The sequence below is a fragment of the Anarhichas minor genome, unplaced genomic scaffold (assembly GCF_050575085.1).
Source record: "Anarhichas minor isolate MPS153535 unplaced genomic scaffold, ASM5057508v1 ptg000022l, whole genome shotgun sequence".
Classification (NCBI taxonomy): domain Eukaryota; kingdom Metazoa; phylum Chordata; class Actinopteri; order Perciformes; family Anarhichadidae; genus Anarhichas; species Anarhichas minor.
In genome coordinates, this window is record NW_027466468.1 from 3,219,921 (window position 1) to 3,236,793 (window position 16,873).

General features: G+C 42.0%; 1 protein-coding gene across 1 annotated transcript; it reads right to left on the reverse strand.

Moving 5' to 3' along the window:
- Window positions 1-1,101: 1,101 nt before the first annotated feature.
- Window positions 1,102-15,587, reverse strand: slc6a20 (solute carrier family 6 member 20). The gene is made up of 11 exons (XM_076096491.1): window positions 15,464-15,587; window positions 12,833-12,973; window positions 12,323-12,414; window positions 11,942-12,169; window positions 10,876-10,986; window positions 10,327-10,568; window positions 5,878-6,040; window positions 4,245-4,446; window positions 3,353-3,512; window positions 2,790-2,955; window positions 1,102-1,272 (listed from the first exon to the last, which is right to left on the reverse strand). The coding sequence occupies exons 1-11, from the start codon at window positions 15,585-15,587 to the stop codon at window positions 1,102-1,104; spliced, it is 1,800 nt and encodes a 599-aa protein (XP_075952606.1).
- Window positions 15,588-16,873: the final 1,286 nt, after the last annotated feature.

A 16,873-nucleotide genomic window follows, 5' to 3' on the forward strand; every position in this document is an offset into this window, starting at 1 on the left:
CTTCATTTAGCCAATTGCACAAAAAGAAGAAAATAAATCACATATTTCTGAAGCATTCCAATCATTAGACCATTAGATGACACACGTGTCTACAGTATGTACACATTTTACATATTTGAGGCTGTGCAAGGCAAATACTTAAGTATTCAAACTATATTTACCACAGTAGATCTATTACTGGTTAATACACGTGACTTTATCTGCTCTCCGTTTCACACACATTACAGATAAGGTCTCATAGCATATCCAGCCCTTTCAGGACAGGACAGATAGAAAGCTACTTCTCAACAAATACTAAATATATAGGAAAAACAGACAATTTGTACAACCTTCTTACATTGGAGCACATGTGTAAATCCGTTTACCAGAAAACTCAATACAAGCTATTATTAGTTGACTACTCGGTCTATTATTGAGTCCAACAGGTTATAATCTTCAAAGAATTTCAACTTTTCAGCCAAAGTGGAGTGATATTTTTTAAGCACTACATTAAAATAAAAAAGTCATATTTTGGTACTAGTGATGTAAATGGCCCCTTCTTTCATATTTCAACAATAATGACTCTCAAAAACAGCATTAACTACTAGTGGCAGTAATGCTGAACTTTCTATAATCCTATCGCTGGACTTTAATCCCATTCGGGAATGTGCATCTCTACAAATAAACTTGATTTGACCCTGAATTAGTTCACTCCGTTGAGACATTAATATCTATGGCTGAATATGAATAACATGACATTTTTGCAACGTATAAGACATGAAAAAAAAGAATACCATACTCAAACATATAACCCTCTGAGTAAGCTACATATCGTCCTACATTCAACTACATTTGCTCTAAACGTTTGGCAATCAAACAAACTGTAATATAATGTTGCAAATACAACTTGAACTTCTCTTTAAGTGCACAGAGTATTGATTGGAATCTGGCTCAGAAGTTTGACTTTAATACTGATGGAAACTGTACAGTAATACATTCACCTGAATGTACCCAACACCAATCGGTGACGCTGCGTGTCGTCGCTGCGTTCAGCTGAAGGGACAGATGTATGGAAGTGCCTAGGAAGGAAGGTGATCAACCCCCCGGTGTATCATCTGGGCACTAAGTAGATACCGTGTTGACAGTGCGCTGCCTCATGTGATGGTTTCCATGTTTCCTCTCCCTGCAGTAGACATACAGAGCTGTGAGGGGGACACAGCTGACCGACGACACCATTAGCAGCCCGATGAAGACTTGGCCGAAGACGGGATACTCCATCACCACCGACTTGCCCTGAGGAAACCACAGCTACATTTAGCACTTTGACTTGACACGTTAGTTAATTACAGTCATTTTTATAAACTACAAAAAGTATTTAAAAAAGCTATTAAATTAAATTAATAGTTTCTAATTTTCTTTGGTATTTTTCCATATATGCAATCATGATTGCTGGGTAGTATGAATATTGATGTACAAGGTCAAGTCTCTATTTAAACATGTGACGAGACGCTAAGATACACTGTAGCTAGTTTAGGGCGCAAAATCTGTCAAACCGAGCGAGCAGTTGTGCCTTTCAAACATAAGAGGCTGTAGGAAAAGTGTGTGTGTGTGTGTGTGTGCATGCAAGCGGGCTGTGCCCATCATAACAGCGTGCTCTTGGACCCGTCGTGACTACATTACACCACTGCAGACAGATTTATCTGAAACACTAAACACCTTTTATTTATGTTGAGTTTTTCCAGTTTGCTACCCGTTGATATGTGCATCAAAATACTTTTTAGTGATTGAGGAAGATTCTAAACCAATAATATCATCCGCATGAAAACACACTGTAAAGGGTTCAAGTTCTAAGACAAAAACACGGACAACTTCCAGACCGGACAACGTCATGTCAATCACAAGGTAGTCCCGCCCCCAAGCATACTGTGCTTTTTAAAGGCAATAAAGGCTAATCTTATTTTATAAGGCACACTTTAGACCTGCATTCAAATTAGTAAGTCAATTTAGATTATGTTTTACAGCTGACTAGTTAACACATTTTAGGCTTTTGGCGTGTCATTTTACGCCACGTTGTTACTTAGTAACTTAACATAAGTATGGAAAGTACGTCACAAGCATCTGTGACGTAACTCAAAACAACTCAACAACACAAACGCCGGTCTCCTGGTTGAAAGTCCTGTGTTTGTTTGACCCACCCACCATAAGTAGCTATCCTCACTTTTCATACTACATCACCAGCTCTGAACGTAGCATATTCACATGTATGCTTTTACGCCGCAGTCAGTACCAGACAACGTGGTGTAAAATGACACCAGCAAAGTAAGAGTAGCATCCTTATTGCATGGTAAATGATTTATATTTAGTTTTTCTCTTTTTTGTCATGTTGTGTTCTTTTTCTCATTTATTTGGAAAGGTGGCCTTCGGAATCTTTTTAACAATCAGAATTGGGCCTTTTACAAGTTCCAAAAGGTCGAGAAGCCCTGGCCCTTATAATATTTATAAGTAGTAGTCGTAGTAGTTCTTCATTAAGAAGTGGCTTGGTGGCGTGGTCTTATTTGTAATGACATTTGTTTAGGTGGGGTGATAACATGAGATATGATTTAATATGATATTGAAGGAGACACAGCTGTGCGATCGCAATTTGGACATCAGAAGGAGGCGGATCTGTCCTCCGGCTTTCTCCGGCCCAATTTAACCCCTCCACATGCACACATGTGAACCAGCTTGGAGATAGAAATGGATAAGATAGAAAGATAAAAAGTAATACATAAAAGACATCAGTAAAGGAGGAGAAAAAAGCCACAGCTCACCAGCTCTTTGTTCCATGCCTGGTAGGTGGGTGTCCCTCCTTGGATGTAGTTGACGATGTAGATGATGAAGAGGGTGATAAGGAGAAGGGGACTGACTCCTGCCCACATGATCTTCCAGTACCAGTTGGGACGATGACCCAGCATGTCTTCTATGTCTTTCTCAAACCTAAAATAAGAAGATAACGTATTCAATTCACATACTAGCCACTAGTGGAGCCAACTGAAGGCACACAAATGTGGGAAATGTTAAACTATCTAACCAGAGGTTTAAGATTATCGTACACAAGTCATAACCTTGAGAAAAACTAGGTGTACATTTGTAATTTTGCAAATCTACCCACATTGCCTTGACGTAGCAATGTTTGCTGTCCTGAAATTAATTCAAATGAAATAGCTCAGACTAAAACCAACTACTAATTGTAAGCGTCACAAAATGGTGAAATTGAGGCACTTTTGGCATTATTGATCATATGTCGTGCAGTGCACAAAATGAATGATCGTACAAATACGATGATGATCGTACATCTGGCAACGTTGGTGCCGCCGCACACAAACACACAAACCTTTTAATCCCATAGATGTAACTGACGGCTATGACCTCGATGAGGACGACGAAGAGCAGGGAGAAATTGGCTCCATAGTCGTTGAACATGACAAACCAGTAATTCCCTGACGTGGTGGTGAAGCCCAGGCCGAGCAGCAGACAAAAGACACACACTATACCTGCGAGCGAAACACAGGGCACAGGACGTTTTAACATTCGCTGCATAGCAACACATACTATGTTGCAGCAGACATGTGTATATGAAGGGATGTAAACAAGTGTATGTATATAATGTAGAGTACTTTGTCTGTAACCACAACCAGTATGATCAGCACCAGCGGCTGAAAGTAACATTTACTCAAGTCAATATTTAAGTACAATTATAATGTACTTCTACTTTTCATTTTCTGCTACTTTGAACAGACTTAAATTTGTTTTTATATTATGTGATTTTTTAAATACAAAATATGATCAACTCATAAATTATGATGTATTATTATAGGGAAACCTTTATTGACCCCTGGGGAGAAATTAAAAAAGTAATTAAATTTCGCTCCACCTTTACCAGCTGCATCTTTAAAATGATGAATACAGTTATGCATTAATTATTATAATCCTATGATAAATAGTATTCTGAAAGAAGCCATTCTGCATAATGAATACTTTCCCTTTTGGTACTTTAAATCAATTTTGATGACATTACTTATGTACTTTTACTTAAGTACGATTTTGAATGCCGGACTTTTACCTGTATCAGAGTATTTCTAGTATTACTACTTTTACTCGAGTAAATGATCGGAGTACTTGTTGATCCGCCAAAACGCACCAATATGGCGATTGGCTTTTTGGGACTGACGGACACAAAGGCTGACCGTGGCAACATTTTCCATCAACATCAGCCTGGATCTTACCGTTGAGCAACTCGTCGCTGATGTGGGACGTGAACTTGAAGTCCCGCAGCGGGGTGATGATGGCGGTGACGTTGCCCAGCATGCTGCCCATTCCCAACAGCAGGAGCATGAAGAAGTACAGCACCGACCACAGCTGAGACACTGGCATGTTCTTAATGGCCTCACTGTACACAATGAAGGCCAGACCTGTCCCCTCCACTGCCTGAAACAGAAGAGAGAGACGAACAGTTTATGACTGGAATGGATTCTGAATTGGGCTCAGAGAACGTTGCTACATTCAGATGACTTTTGCTCTACGAAGTAGAAGCAATAAGGTCTTTAGTTAGCACACATTGCTCAAAACCCACCAGGTCTTGTGGCAGCATTACATTTTGTCCACCGGGACTAATCAGTCTCTCTGCCTCTTGCTTTACATGGTTTCTTCTTCAACTGTTATTGCAATATTTAAAAGAAAATCCATATCTTGTTTTGCGCACCCAATTTCAAAAACGTCTCTCCTTCACTCTTTTAAAAGGATTTCCAACAATTCAAAGATATCTAATAATTCTTGTTCTGTCTTTATACAATTGATGCACTAATCATACAGGACCCCCATCATCACAGAGGAAGTGTTTATCATTATCGATAATCATTTGTCCCTATCAAAGCCTTAAACAATATTAAACTGTCTTCACCCACTCACCTTAACGTATACGCAATATTAAATTGGGTAGAATCAGTATTTCTACTGTAACAATGTGAAAACCATGTGACAATGTGCAAGGGGTCGCTCTTAGTAATTATAAACCTGCTGCTCCCCTCGGCTCTACAGAGCTTTATAAATTGTTTCAGTGAATCGTTCAGCTGTCCGGCCCACAAATTTACCGTTCAGATTCACTTTCGCCGCTCTCATGGTGCTGTTTTTAGCTGCACATGGCTGCTGTTTTCAGAGAAAAAGCTCTCGCTGTACACTACCTGCTCAGCAGCAAACAGCAATCAGACACAATCGGAGACAAGCCGATGAACATAGTGGAGCAGTTAGCAGCTAAAGAGACTCAGGAGTTGGTAGAGATCAAAAACAGAGCTAAAATAGGTTCATTACAGTCCAATCGTCAGGTGGATCGAAACACAGCTACAAATGAATGATAATGTTGCTCTGTAACTGCAGGATATGGAAATAAGCAACTGTTTGCTAACAAATTTGCAATATCGACTTAAAAGGTGAGGATATGTCGATTGCTGTGCTCACAACTTGTCTCTGCTGCCTTCAAGTGGCCAAACGAATATACAATTTTGCGCAAACTATATGAATATTACATAATTTAAATATTTGCAAATAACACAGGAGCACGAGGAGCTGTTTGCTTGGCAGCACAGTTAGGGGTACATTTCACCGTTTGCAGGAGCTTTGAGTATTGTAGGGTTTTCTGTTTCATTTGTCAAGGTTTAGCGGCAGCAAAAGCAGCGCAATCTTTATACTGCAGGTGCTATATTTTTACAATAATTAGGTGGAAACTTATTGCCATTGATTGCACTGTTCTTTTGTTTTTCTTTTGACATGTTTTTGTGTCTAGCAATATGTGTGAATCAATTGTATTCTCAATATATTAATAATTACACATATTAAGACAAATTGAAATGATGGGGAACATACAGTGTCTAGCTCGCTCTCCAGGTTACAGCCTTCCAGTTTGTTGGCGATTTCAGCAAACTGCGCTGGGTATGTTGTGTTCAGCTTCTCGATCCACTCAAAGACATTGTCCATGTTGATGCTGTCCTCTGTTAGATCAAATGTATTCAGCAGTAGTACGCGTGTCCTGGAAGAGGGGATAAAAAGGGCCGTTACATGAAGAGTACACTGTCTTCATCCTGACCATCACCCAGAATGTTAAGCGCCAGCAGTGTCCTTCACTACTTGTTGAGTATATTTCAGTATCACATCAACCCTGTGTCCTACAAATTATGTTTGTATATAAGCCTTTGCTAATACTGCACCTTGAAGTAAACAATATGCCAAAAATGTCTTAACTCAATGTCCACTTGCTATCTTTTGCCCAACCTGCATCTTCTGTGAAGAAGAACCAAAGGAAGGTACACAGAGACATGCCCCCAGGGAAGTCCAAAAGGAGGGGGGGGGGTGAGCACATTGGACGGACCTAAGGACGATGACCATGGCAAATGGAGAATTGACAATGAGTGAAAGATGCATTTGCGGCAAGGTCTGCAAGAACAAGTGCTGCCTTAAAATCCATCAGGCCAGAATTAAATGCTTGGAGCCAGAGAGAGCAACGCAGCACACGATGAGACGTAGGAGGATCCAGGACCAGAGTCCTGCAAACCACATTGCCCAAAACCTCCAAACGGCGGAAACTTCTGCTCCAAACAAAGTAGTTCAACAGTGCCGGCTCAAATGACCTCCAGCGAGCCATCAGAGAGCGTGGCTCCAGTTTGATGAGAATGCAGCCAAAAATTACTAAAACATCAGGCAAGGGAGACGCTGACAGATGGTTTCAGACAATCATTCATCAGTGACTACAATCATTGTCAGTTACTCCGCAGAGAGGTTTGGTGTTGCAGAAGAGAAGACTGCCGAGATCTTAGTACACCATTAGCAATAGGGCAGCCCAGATCCACCACCTGCGTCGAGAGCTTTGGACCCTCACCTGGCAATTCAAGGCAGCAACCGAGGAGGAAAGACAAAATGGAAAAGAAGAAAGAAGCAGGCACAGGAAACCGAGGAGAGAGAGACCCAAGGAGCGGACTGCCGTTATAGCTAACTCGTTTGGGTTCATAAAATGACTATATGGACATAAATACAGCAGCTGCCTTGCCTGTTCAAAAGAAGAGATTGACCACTTCCCTCGAGTGACCCAGCAGGAGAACAAGAGTTGGGCCCCTACATAGTCCTTAGGAACCCACCCCCACCTGTAAGGAAGTCCAGGGGGTAGTCACCACAACCAAAGCCAGACCCTGTGGAGTATCCTATAAGGTGTTCAAGCGCTGCTTGAAGCTCTTTTGAATACTCTGGAAGATCTTGCAGGTCATAAGGCACAGGGGAACAGTTGCGAACCAGTGGAGGCAGGCTGAAGGATTCTGCATTCCCATAAACCTGGAGATGTTCAGATCTATCCCACTGCTCAGCGTGGAGAGTAAAAACCATCTTCAGTATCCTGAACAACAACACATCTACACAACAGCACAGAAAGGCAGAATCCTTGGAGTGCCTAAAACACACCAGAGTGGTCACTCAGCTGATCAGGGAAGCCTATGCTGGGAAGGGAGACCTGGTAATGCTTTGGCTAGATCTCGTCAATGCATACAGGTCAATATTCCACAAGCTGATTGAGGAGGCCCTGGACCATTACCATGTTCCCAGCAAGATCAAAGGACCTCATCCTCAACCACTATGGTAACTTACATCTTAGCTCCACATCTGGATCTATGACATAAGTCTAGCATCGGCTGGATAAGGGCATCATAACAGAGTGCACAATCTCTGTTATTCTTTTTGCCCTTTCCCTTACCATGTCGGTCAAGGCAACCAAGGCAAAGTGCAGGGGTCTGCACTTTGCCTTGGTGCAGACCCCACAAACTGGACCCTGACCGAGTCCAGTTTGTGGCAGCCCCCCTTCAGAGCCTTCATGGATGACCTCACTGTCACCACAAAATCAGTACAGGCCAGCAGGTGGATCCTCCAGAGGCTGGAAAAGCACACCGCCTGGGCAAGGAGGAGCTACAAAGTTCCATCTCTCCATCAAAGAGAAACCAGTTGAGAGCTTGGGCAAAGTCTTCAACTGTAGCCTCAGGAATACAGCTACTATCCGAGCAACCAACAGGGAGTTTGAGACCTCACTCACCACTGTGGACAAGTCAGGTGTACCGCGCTAATTGAAAGCCTGGGACAGACGCCGACCAGTCCTGGAGGAGGTGTGGGCTGTTGGAACAGAACAGCAGGATGGTGGACATTTGGCAGCAGGGAGCATAGGCAAGGTGGGAGAATGACTGAGAGGAGCTAGACTGGAAGATCCAATAATCAAAGAAATACTCAGCAGACTACTATCCCACTGAGAATGGACTGAAAAGAGTCCAAGTGTGGGTGATCAAGAGGAAGGGAGCACGAATATGGACAGAGATGTGAAACTTAAACTTTTCTTGTTGGATGTAATTCAGTATATTTTCTAGGTTGATCAGTTGAGTTCATGAACTACACTGCAAATTGAAGTATCCTCAAACAGTGATACAGATGGATAGTGGACTTGTATCAATGGGTCTGACATGGATATAACAATTAAGTAACTTACTCCCACTCTCAATTATGAGAAGAACAAGAAGATCTTGAAGCCCCCAACTTTTTTCTCCATTACTTTCTCTCTAATCAGCTACAATGTATTAGAGCTTGCAGACCTCCCATTCATCAGTCTTATATCTAAAACCACCGTTGTTTGGCGAGCTCAACAAAGGTTTTGACTCTGACAGCTTGGTGGAGATTTCACAGAATCACCTCTCAAAATCAATGATGCATCCCACATCTTAAACACCTCTTCCAGAACAACACAATTGTCCCTCATCTCTCATCTGGTCCAGCAGTATGGCATTGAATATTTTTCTAAATAAATCTTAATAAATCGTATTAATCAGTAAATTGTTGGCCTCCGCCAGGGCTGCCCTTTGTCACCGGTCCTGTTTGTGACTTTCATGGACAGGATATCTAGGCGCAGCCTGGGGGCGGAGAACGTCAGGTTCGGGGGTCTCGGGATCGCCTCTCTGCTGTTTGCAGATGATGTGGTCCTGTTAGCCTCCTCGGATCGTGACCTCCAGCATTCACTGGGGCGGTTTGCAGCCGAGTGTGAAGCGGCGGGGATGAGAGTTAGCACCTCCAAATCTGAGGCCCTGGTGCTCTGCCAGAAACCGGTGGATTGCTCCCTCCAGGTGGGGACGGAGTGCCTACCTCAAGCAAAGGAGTTCAAGTATCTCGGGGTCTTGTTCACGAGTGAGGGTAAGACGGAGCGGGAGATCGACAGGCGGATCGGTGCGGCTGCAGCAGTAAAGCAGGCGCTGCACCGGACCGTCTTGGTGAAGAGGGAGCTGAGCCGGAAGGCAAAGCTCTCAATTTACCACTCGGTCTACGTTCCTACCCTCACCTATGGTCACGAACTCTGGGTCGTGACCGAAAGGACAAGGTCGCGGCTACAAGCGGCCGAAATGAGCTTCCTCCGTAGGGTGGCCGGGCTCAGCCTTAGAGATAGGGTAAGGAGCTCGGTCATCAGGAGGGAGCTTGGAGTCGAGCCGCTACTCCTTCGCGTCGAAAGGAGTCAGCTGAGGTGGTTCGGGCATTTAATTAGGATGCCTCCTGGACGCCTCCCACTGGAGGTTTTCCTGGGAAGACCCAGAACACGCTGGAGGGATTACATCTCCCAGCTGGCCTGGGAAGGCCTCGGGATCCCCCAGAATGAGCTGCAACATGTTGCCGGTGAGAGGGAAGTCTGGGTCAGCCTGCTTGGCCTGCTGCCACCGCGACCTGACCCCGGATAAGCGGAGGAAAATGGATGGATGGATGGATAATCAGTAAATCCTGTATGGCCTGTACAACACTTCCAAATGTCATTAAGGTGTTTCCATATCACGCTAAGCCCCGTGCAGCCATAGGATGCTTAGAATGGTATTCACTAAATATGAAATATTTTTCACTCAGCACACCCGTGGTGACATCCACACCACTTGGCACCGCACACAGGTGGATCAATTCTGCCAAGAAGTAACTAAACATTTTATCCCCTCTAGTGGGCTCCTGTATCCTTCCGTCCCCATCGCTCTGCCTACTGGTCTAAGTTACCCTCTGGCATAATTTCCATCTGACATTCACCTGCATCCATCAGTAACCTCATGCAAGTGATCCACATAAGAAGAAAAATTCACATTTTAATTGCATTAATACAAAAAAAAAATAATCCAAGGAACCCAAAAAATTAAACCATGAAATTACCTCCAGCTATAGTGTGCACATACGCACAGCCTTTGCATATTGTTTTAAGGCACACACATGTAAACAGTTGTCAGGGTGAACTCACATATACACGTCAGGAAAAAACACACACACACACACCTCTCCAAGCAGTTCTCGTAGTTGACGGTGGCTTTGAACCCATAGATGGAAAAGGTGACAATGCTGGCAAAGATGGAGGTTCCACAGTTGATGAAGGAAACAATGATGGCCTGGCGCTCAAAGTTGTTGTGGTACTCGTTGTAGCTGGCAAATGCTATGAGCGTCCCAAAACCCAGACCCAGAGAGAAAAAGATCTGAGTGGCCGCGTTGATCCATGTAGTAGGGTTGGCAAGCTGTTCCAACTGAAAGCAGACAGACGCATATGCACATATGGGCACAGTTGCGACCACACACATACAAAGCACACATTAGAACAAAACATTACACCTTACATTTTAAGAAGTCATATTTTATTGATTGTCTGGCCTGTACCATGGGCACTATCAAGTATCGAGTATTGTCCTTGTCCTTGGTATGACAATACATAAGGAATACATATCTCACAATTTGTACTACTATTGATACGCAATAGTGACTCTATTTTGTTAGATAACATCTCTCGGCTTCAATGGCAGTATGGCTATTGTCCAATTTCCAACATAGCCTTACCTTCGGTGTGAACATGTACGCGACACCGTTGAGGGCGCCATGCAGAGTGAAGCCCCGGATCAGGTAGATAAAGAGGACCACATATGGAAATATGGCTGTGAAGTACACCACCTACAGGTGGAGACAAACAGCAAAGTTAGGGTCAGAGTTCAAACGTGGGAGTGAATGCGTGGGAAAAGGGGGGTGGCTTGTTGGACAACTTATCATCATATCCCCCACTATCATCCCACTACTCTGGTCTAACACTTGCATGCTACACAATTCTTTAAATGTAACTTTTTCAGTGAGCCAGTTTTGGTCTACAGGTCTAACAAATATGTAAATTGTTATTTCCTGTACTTGTATGTGATTGCATGGGCAAAGATCTTTCATATGGCTAACAAACATGTATGAATATATTTGGTTCCTTTGTGATTCCAACATATTACAGTGACATTACAGTTGTTACAGCTGCAGTCATTGTGTTCATTTTGATAATGTGGAGATTTCATCACTCTGCATTTAAGATCCAAGTCCTCATTGGTGCTTTATACTAAACTAACTGTTGACTGTGGTTAGCTAATTAATGTGCCGTTATTTTCCGACAATGAGTAATGTTGATACTGACAAGATTAAGTAAATTAAATTAAACAGAAGACACCTGTTTCTTTAAACCGAATGCAGTGTTTCCCTATGATTGTACAGGCCACAAAATTAGTTTTTCTTTATGCCAAAAATAACGCCAAATATCCACTCACTGTGTCTGTGGTTAGTTCACATGTGTGTAATAACAGTAGGACAGTCGAGTGTCAGCTATCAAAACTGCTAGTGTTAGTTGAACAAGTGAAGCGAAGATAACATTGTCAGTGGGTTACGGTAACAAACAGGCTCTGCAGTGAATGCTGCGCTAACGTGCTGTCGGCTTCTGTGTTTTTAGCCAACCAGTGAAAAGTAGATTTTTCCAATTGTATCTTAAAAGTTGTCAGTTACAATTGGCTGACTAGACCCAAACCATGTACAACAAGGAATACCTCCCAGCGTGTATGCTTTCAATATTTGCAGTCTGAGGGACTTGGAGCACTCTTACCTTTCCTGTTGACTTTATTCCTTTGACAATGAACAGGTAGGTAATTATCCAGGCCAGCAGAAGGCACATTGCCTGGCCTGTATGAATGCCTCCATTCTCTTCAATAGAAGGAGAGATGTTCAGCGTTTCCCTGTAGAAAAAGTACTGGGTGGGTGTCCCCTTCTCACACTCCTCTATCGGTCCTGTCTGGTTGGAATTGAGGGGGCACTCTGCCCATGGCAGGACTGACTGAGAATGGAGTGAACACAGAATTGGCGTGTTAGCTCACACAGATTGGCGTGTTAGCTCACTGCCCAAGCAATATCCGACAGTTTAAATATATGTATATATAGTATCGGCTGATGACAAAAAATTACAGTAGTTTGTTAATTAGCAGCTCACTTGAAATGAATGAAAGAGGTACCAGAAACTCCATGCATTGATGATGTTGTAATAGAGACACAGATACAGGGACGTCACAACACTAGCAAGACCTAAAACGAGAAAATTATAGAAGAAATATCCAAAATCATTACATAGGATAACTTTTTTTTCACATTTTACTTATTCTACAACTAGCTATTAACCCATAAGTCTTCCATGTCAGTTTATCCATGTGAGTCAACAAGCTCTATGTCGTAAAAACCAAGTCCCGTGAACGAGGCCTAACAAAGTCAAGAGTTGCCAGAATTGTGTCATCGTCTAATAGTGTTGAAAAGTATTGCTTCAAATATTGTGTGAAGCATTATATCGTATATTGGATGATGCCGATCCAACATGCTGTTCTCTTATCTGCCAACCAGAAAGGTGAGGGCGCTCCCTCGTCACTACTGTGTCTGCATGCAGTGATTTTGTCCTGAAACCTGCATGGATGCACAGTCAGTACAGTCAGTCAGTTCAGTCAGCACTTACCTACTCCTCCCAAATAAGGGCTGATGGCAGTCCACGCCCCGATGCTGCCCAGGCTCATCTTCTGACCAATGGCAAGCTCCAAGTAAAATAAGGGGATACCCTCCAGAACCAGCATGATCAAATATGGAATCAAGAACCCCCCTGAAGGAGGAAATATAGTATAGTAGTAAAAACAACAACAGTAAAAGCCTAAACGTCATGACTTTTGCTGCTAGTCTAGGCCTTCATTTTTTAAACAGGAAATGTGGAGCAAAGAATTTTGTCCCTCTGGTTTCTTGAAGGGGTTAGGGTAGCACAGATTTACTGAAAGATAACACTAGTGGCATTAAGAGGTGTGGCATAATGAAAACAAAAAAATGATGAAACTGCTAAAACATTCAATCTATAGCAGTCATTTTAAGCCTGTGAGGCGGCAATAGACGTGGCAGGAGGCAATATGTTTTTCGGGTTGTCCGTCTGTCCGTCCATACTCGTTCAACGTGATATGTCAGGAATGCCTGGAGGGAATTTCTTAACATTTTGGTATAAACACCCACTCAAGGATAACCCAATTAGTTTTTTGGAGGTCAAAGGTCACTGTGACTTTACGTCCATCCTGTTCTTGTGATATCTCTGGAACACCTCGGGCAGATTTCTTCATACTTAAAATGTGGTTGTCAAAGGTCACTGTAACCACACAATACATGTTTTTGGCCATAACTCAAGAATTACAGTTACATTGTTTATACAGGAAACTTCATACTGAAACAGCAAGAAATGATGAACCTGTGAAACAGCATTGATCCACTGCTGAAGGTTTCATTTCTTCTTTTTATTTGGACATCTACCCAACTCCGATTTTGGACGTTTTCCCCCCAACTTCCAGTTCAAGTTCATGTGCACTATATAATAAAAAGCTTGAAATCAAAGCCCTACAGCACTATAGACATCATTTTTGTTATTAAGAGTCATTTAAAAATGATAATTATTTTGTTGGCTTTTAACAGTGTCTCCCATAAATCTGAACCAATGGCACACTATCAAAGCATCATTGGAATAGGAATATCATATTTAGTATAAATGATTTTGACTACATTTGGTGGAGTTGGTGAACCATCATCATTGAGTTGTCAAACATTGAGAGCAGGCTGTCACGCGTCTCTCTGGTTTCCTGCTCCAAAATTCCACATTAAGGAGAGTAATTACAGTAGATGTGTGCTCATTGTTTAGGACCCAATAAAGACAGAACAATTCTCCCGTCATGACACTGCATATCTACTCTGGACACTACGACCTGCTTTATGAGATCTGGCAACGCCCCTGTAACTCTTACCTACTGTTTCATCCTCACCGCTCCACACAGGAGAAGTAGGGAGAAACATTACAGATCAACTCTTCGTTCTCATTCAAACACAAATCTTTATATATAGAAACAACTGTTTTTTGTTACCGACAAGTGCTGGAGTATATCTGTGTTTACATACAGTACATGTGTGTTTTCCCTCTCGGTATGATGCAACTGAGCAAAGTTTTACTTGTACACCTTTTGTACTTTTGTTGGGTAAAAACGATCAAACATGGCAATACAAGTGTGATGTGATTTGGAGCAAATCCTGCTTTAACGAAACAAAGTCACGTTTTAAAAGAACTGGGTAGAGCATGGGCCGATAATATCCTCACATCTATATAGTGTAAACAAGCGCATTCATTGCCATTTACAGCGAGCAATTGTGCGATCGGTTTTATTTAGCCCTCTTTGCAGAGAAATATCCAAACTTTTAACTGAAGGAGGGGACCAGCTTGATTAGATTGAAATACATTACATTATGTAATAATATTGCATTATAAGCTATTGCATTATCGGTGTAGTTATTGCAAGAAGACAGCAGACTCTTTCTTCTTATAGAACAGCCACGTTTGAAAGATGAACTAGATCGATATTTCTTCCCTTTGCAGTACTATACTGCGCTGTAATTTCTAAACGCATTGACAAATGTCATATTCATACAGTAGAAATAAAGTTAGCAGAAAAACAAATTGCTTTTCTGTGCTGTGTCCTCAAGGACAGTTAGAGAAGAAGAAACCCATGAAATTGTAATTGTGTGTATCACTTTGCTGCGTACTTCTGTTTGCCCTGGATCACATCTCCCCGTTGTTTCTTATCCCGTCGCTCTGGTGCTACAGCAGCAGTTGAAGTGTAAAGTCTGTTGATAAGCTACATACAGTATAAATGTCTACTAATTCCGGTTCTACTATAGTTTATAACCTGCAACAAGTCATTCACAGTAACTCATTGAGTGGAACCCTTTGATTATACAGAAACAGCGCACTTTGCATGACTCAGAAGGGCAACAAGTCAATAAACCGGTGAATAAAATGTTCCCCTGTGCCAGAAATAAATCTTATTTATTTTTAATTTGCAAAATGAAAAAGGCAGAAATACCCTTGTGTGGGAAGTTTAAACAACATGATATTATGCACACTGACAAAACACACTGTAGATACTTTTTTTTTTTTAATTTTAAAAAACATTTTAATTTTGTGTGTATGAACAGGCTAATTGTTTGCTCTACTGTAAGACACAGTCCTGTCATTGTTCAGTGTTGGGCCTATATTATGCAAGCGGTCTCCAGTCTGGAACCAGTGACTTACCTCCACCATGCATTTGACAGAGGTACGGAAAACGCCACACGTTTCCCAGTCCAACTGCATACGAGACACATGCCAGAACGAACTGGACCGGGTTGTCCCAGTTGGGCCTCGCTTCTTGTCCCATATTCTGCGTCCCGTGAACGTGTCCAGAAGAGAGAGGGGGGGGTCCGCGGCCGGACCTTGAGAGCGAGTCAGAGCGAGTCAGTGGGCCAATAACAAGTGGGTCAGTGCGGTGCGCGCGATGTGTGTCGGAGTCTACGTGTCACCGTTTTTATAAGCAGCTCGCTGTGATTGTAACGTCTCAGGAGGAGGAGGGTCCTCTAACGGGACAATTCTGATGTTTGTATTATTACATAACTCCTCCTCCCACGAGCCTTTGACTTCAGAGCGCTGTAAAAGCTTCTTGTAGTTCATTTGTAGTCCTTGAGGGGCAAAACAATTGTAGATGCACCTGTTCTGAGGTTATGAGGAGGCTTTTTGTTCTTCTTCTTTTTTTTAAAGTCTAACGCATGTCCCAGTAATTATTGAAAGTTTACAAAACGCATTTAGCTTCGTTATGTCTCAGACATCACATATATGATGTAACTTTTCCTCTTTGCAGACGGGAAATGACCCACATTATGAGTGTGTTGTCAGTCAATGAGGTGGGCGGACAAGGAAGATAACCCAGGTCAATGTTTAATTGTACAGATTAACCCACAGCAGTAAACTGTCTTCAACCCCAGCCGACCCTCGTCTACACCTGAATAGACGGACCATTTCCACTTACTGATAACACTTAGGAGGGTAACTACCATGCTGGGTAGCCTGGACTGAGCCACTGCAGCATTTAATAGTCTTAAATTATAGTTGAGTAACTGAATAATTCAAAAGCATTCATGGATTGATTGATCAAAAGTTATATTTAATTAAAAAAATATAAATATATTTTAGAATATTATGGGCTATTTTGCTTCAATAAAAAAAAATTCTGACTCGTGGATCTCATTACAAATTTAGGGGGTTTCTTTTACTACTTTGTCTATTTTCTGTATATTTCTCCTGAATTCACCAAAAGTTACCATTAGATAATGCCTAATTAGCATATTTAAACTTCACATTTCAGAAAACTTGTAATACAAAAAAAAGAATTGTCCTAATGTAAGTAATGAACAAGTATCTATATTTACCTTATTTGTTTGTAGTGTCTTCCCTCAAATGTTTTATGAAGCTCTAAGTAAATAGAATTACAGTTGCAATTAACTGACTTTGGGTTAATTTGTCCCTCTATCAGTCAAAAGTATAATTGGGCAACTAATGGAGAACAGACAAAAGCGTGTAAAAGCCATTCAGTTATTGCAGAGCGGTTTAATAAGTTATATTATTGTATCCATCCATTCAGAAGTCAAACATGGCTCCATTTGTTAATGA

Coding starts and splice junctions, on each gene's coding strand:
- slc6a20 (XM_076096491.1), bottom strand. CDS start 15,587: ATGGGACAAGAAGCGAGGCCCAACTGGGACAACCCGGTCCAGTTCGTT. Junction 4,447..5,877: donor TGGAGAGCGAGCTAGACACT/GTATGTTCCCCA, acceptor CTTCTGTTTCAG/GCAGTGGAGGGGACAGGTCT. Junction 2,956..3,352: donor TACATCTATGGGATTAAAAG/GTTTGTGTGTTT, acceptor TTCTTATTTTAG/GTTTGAGAAAGACATAGAAG.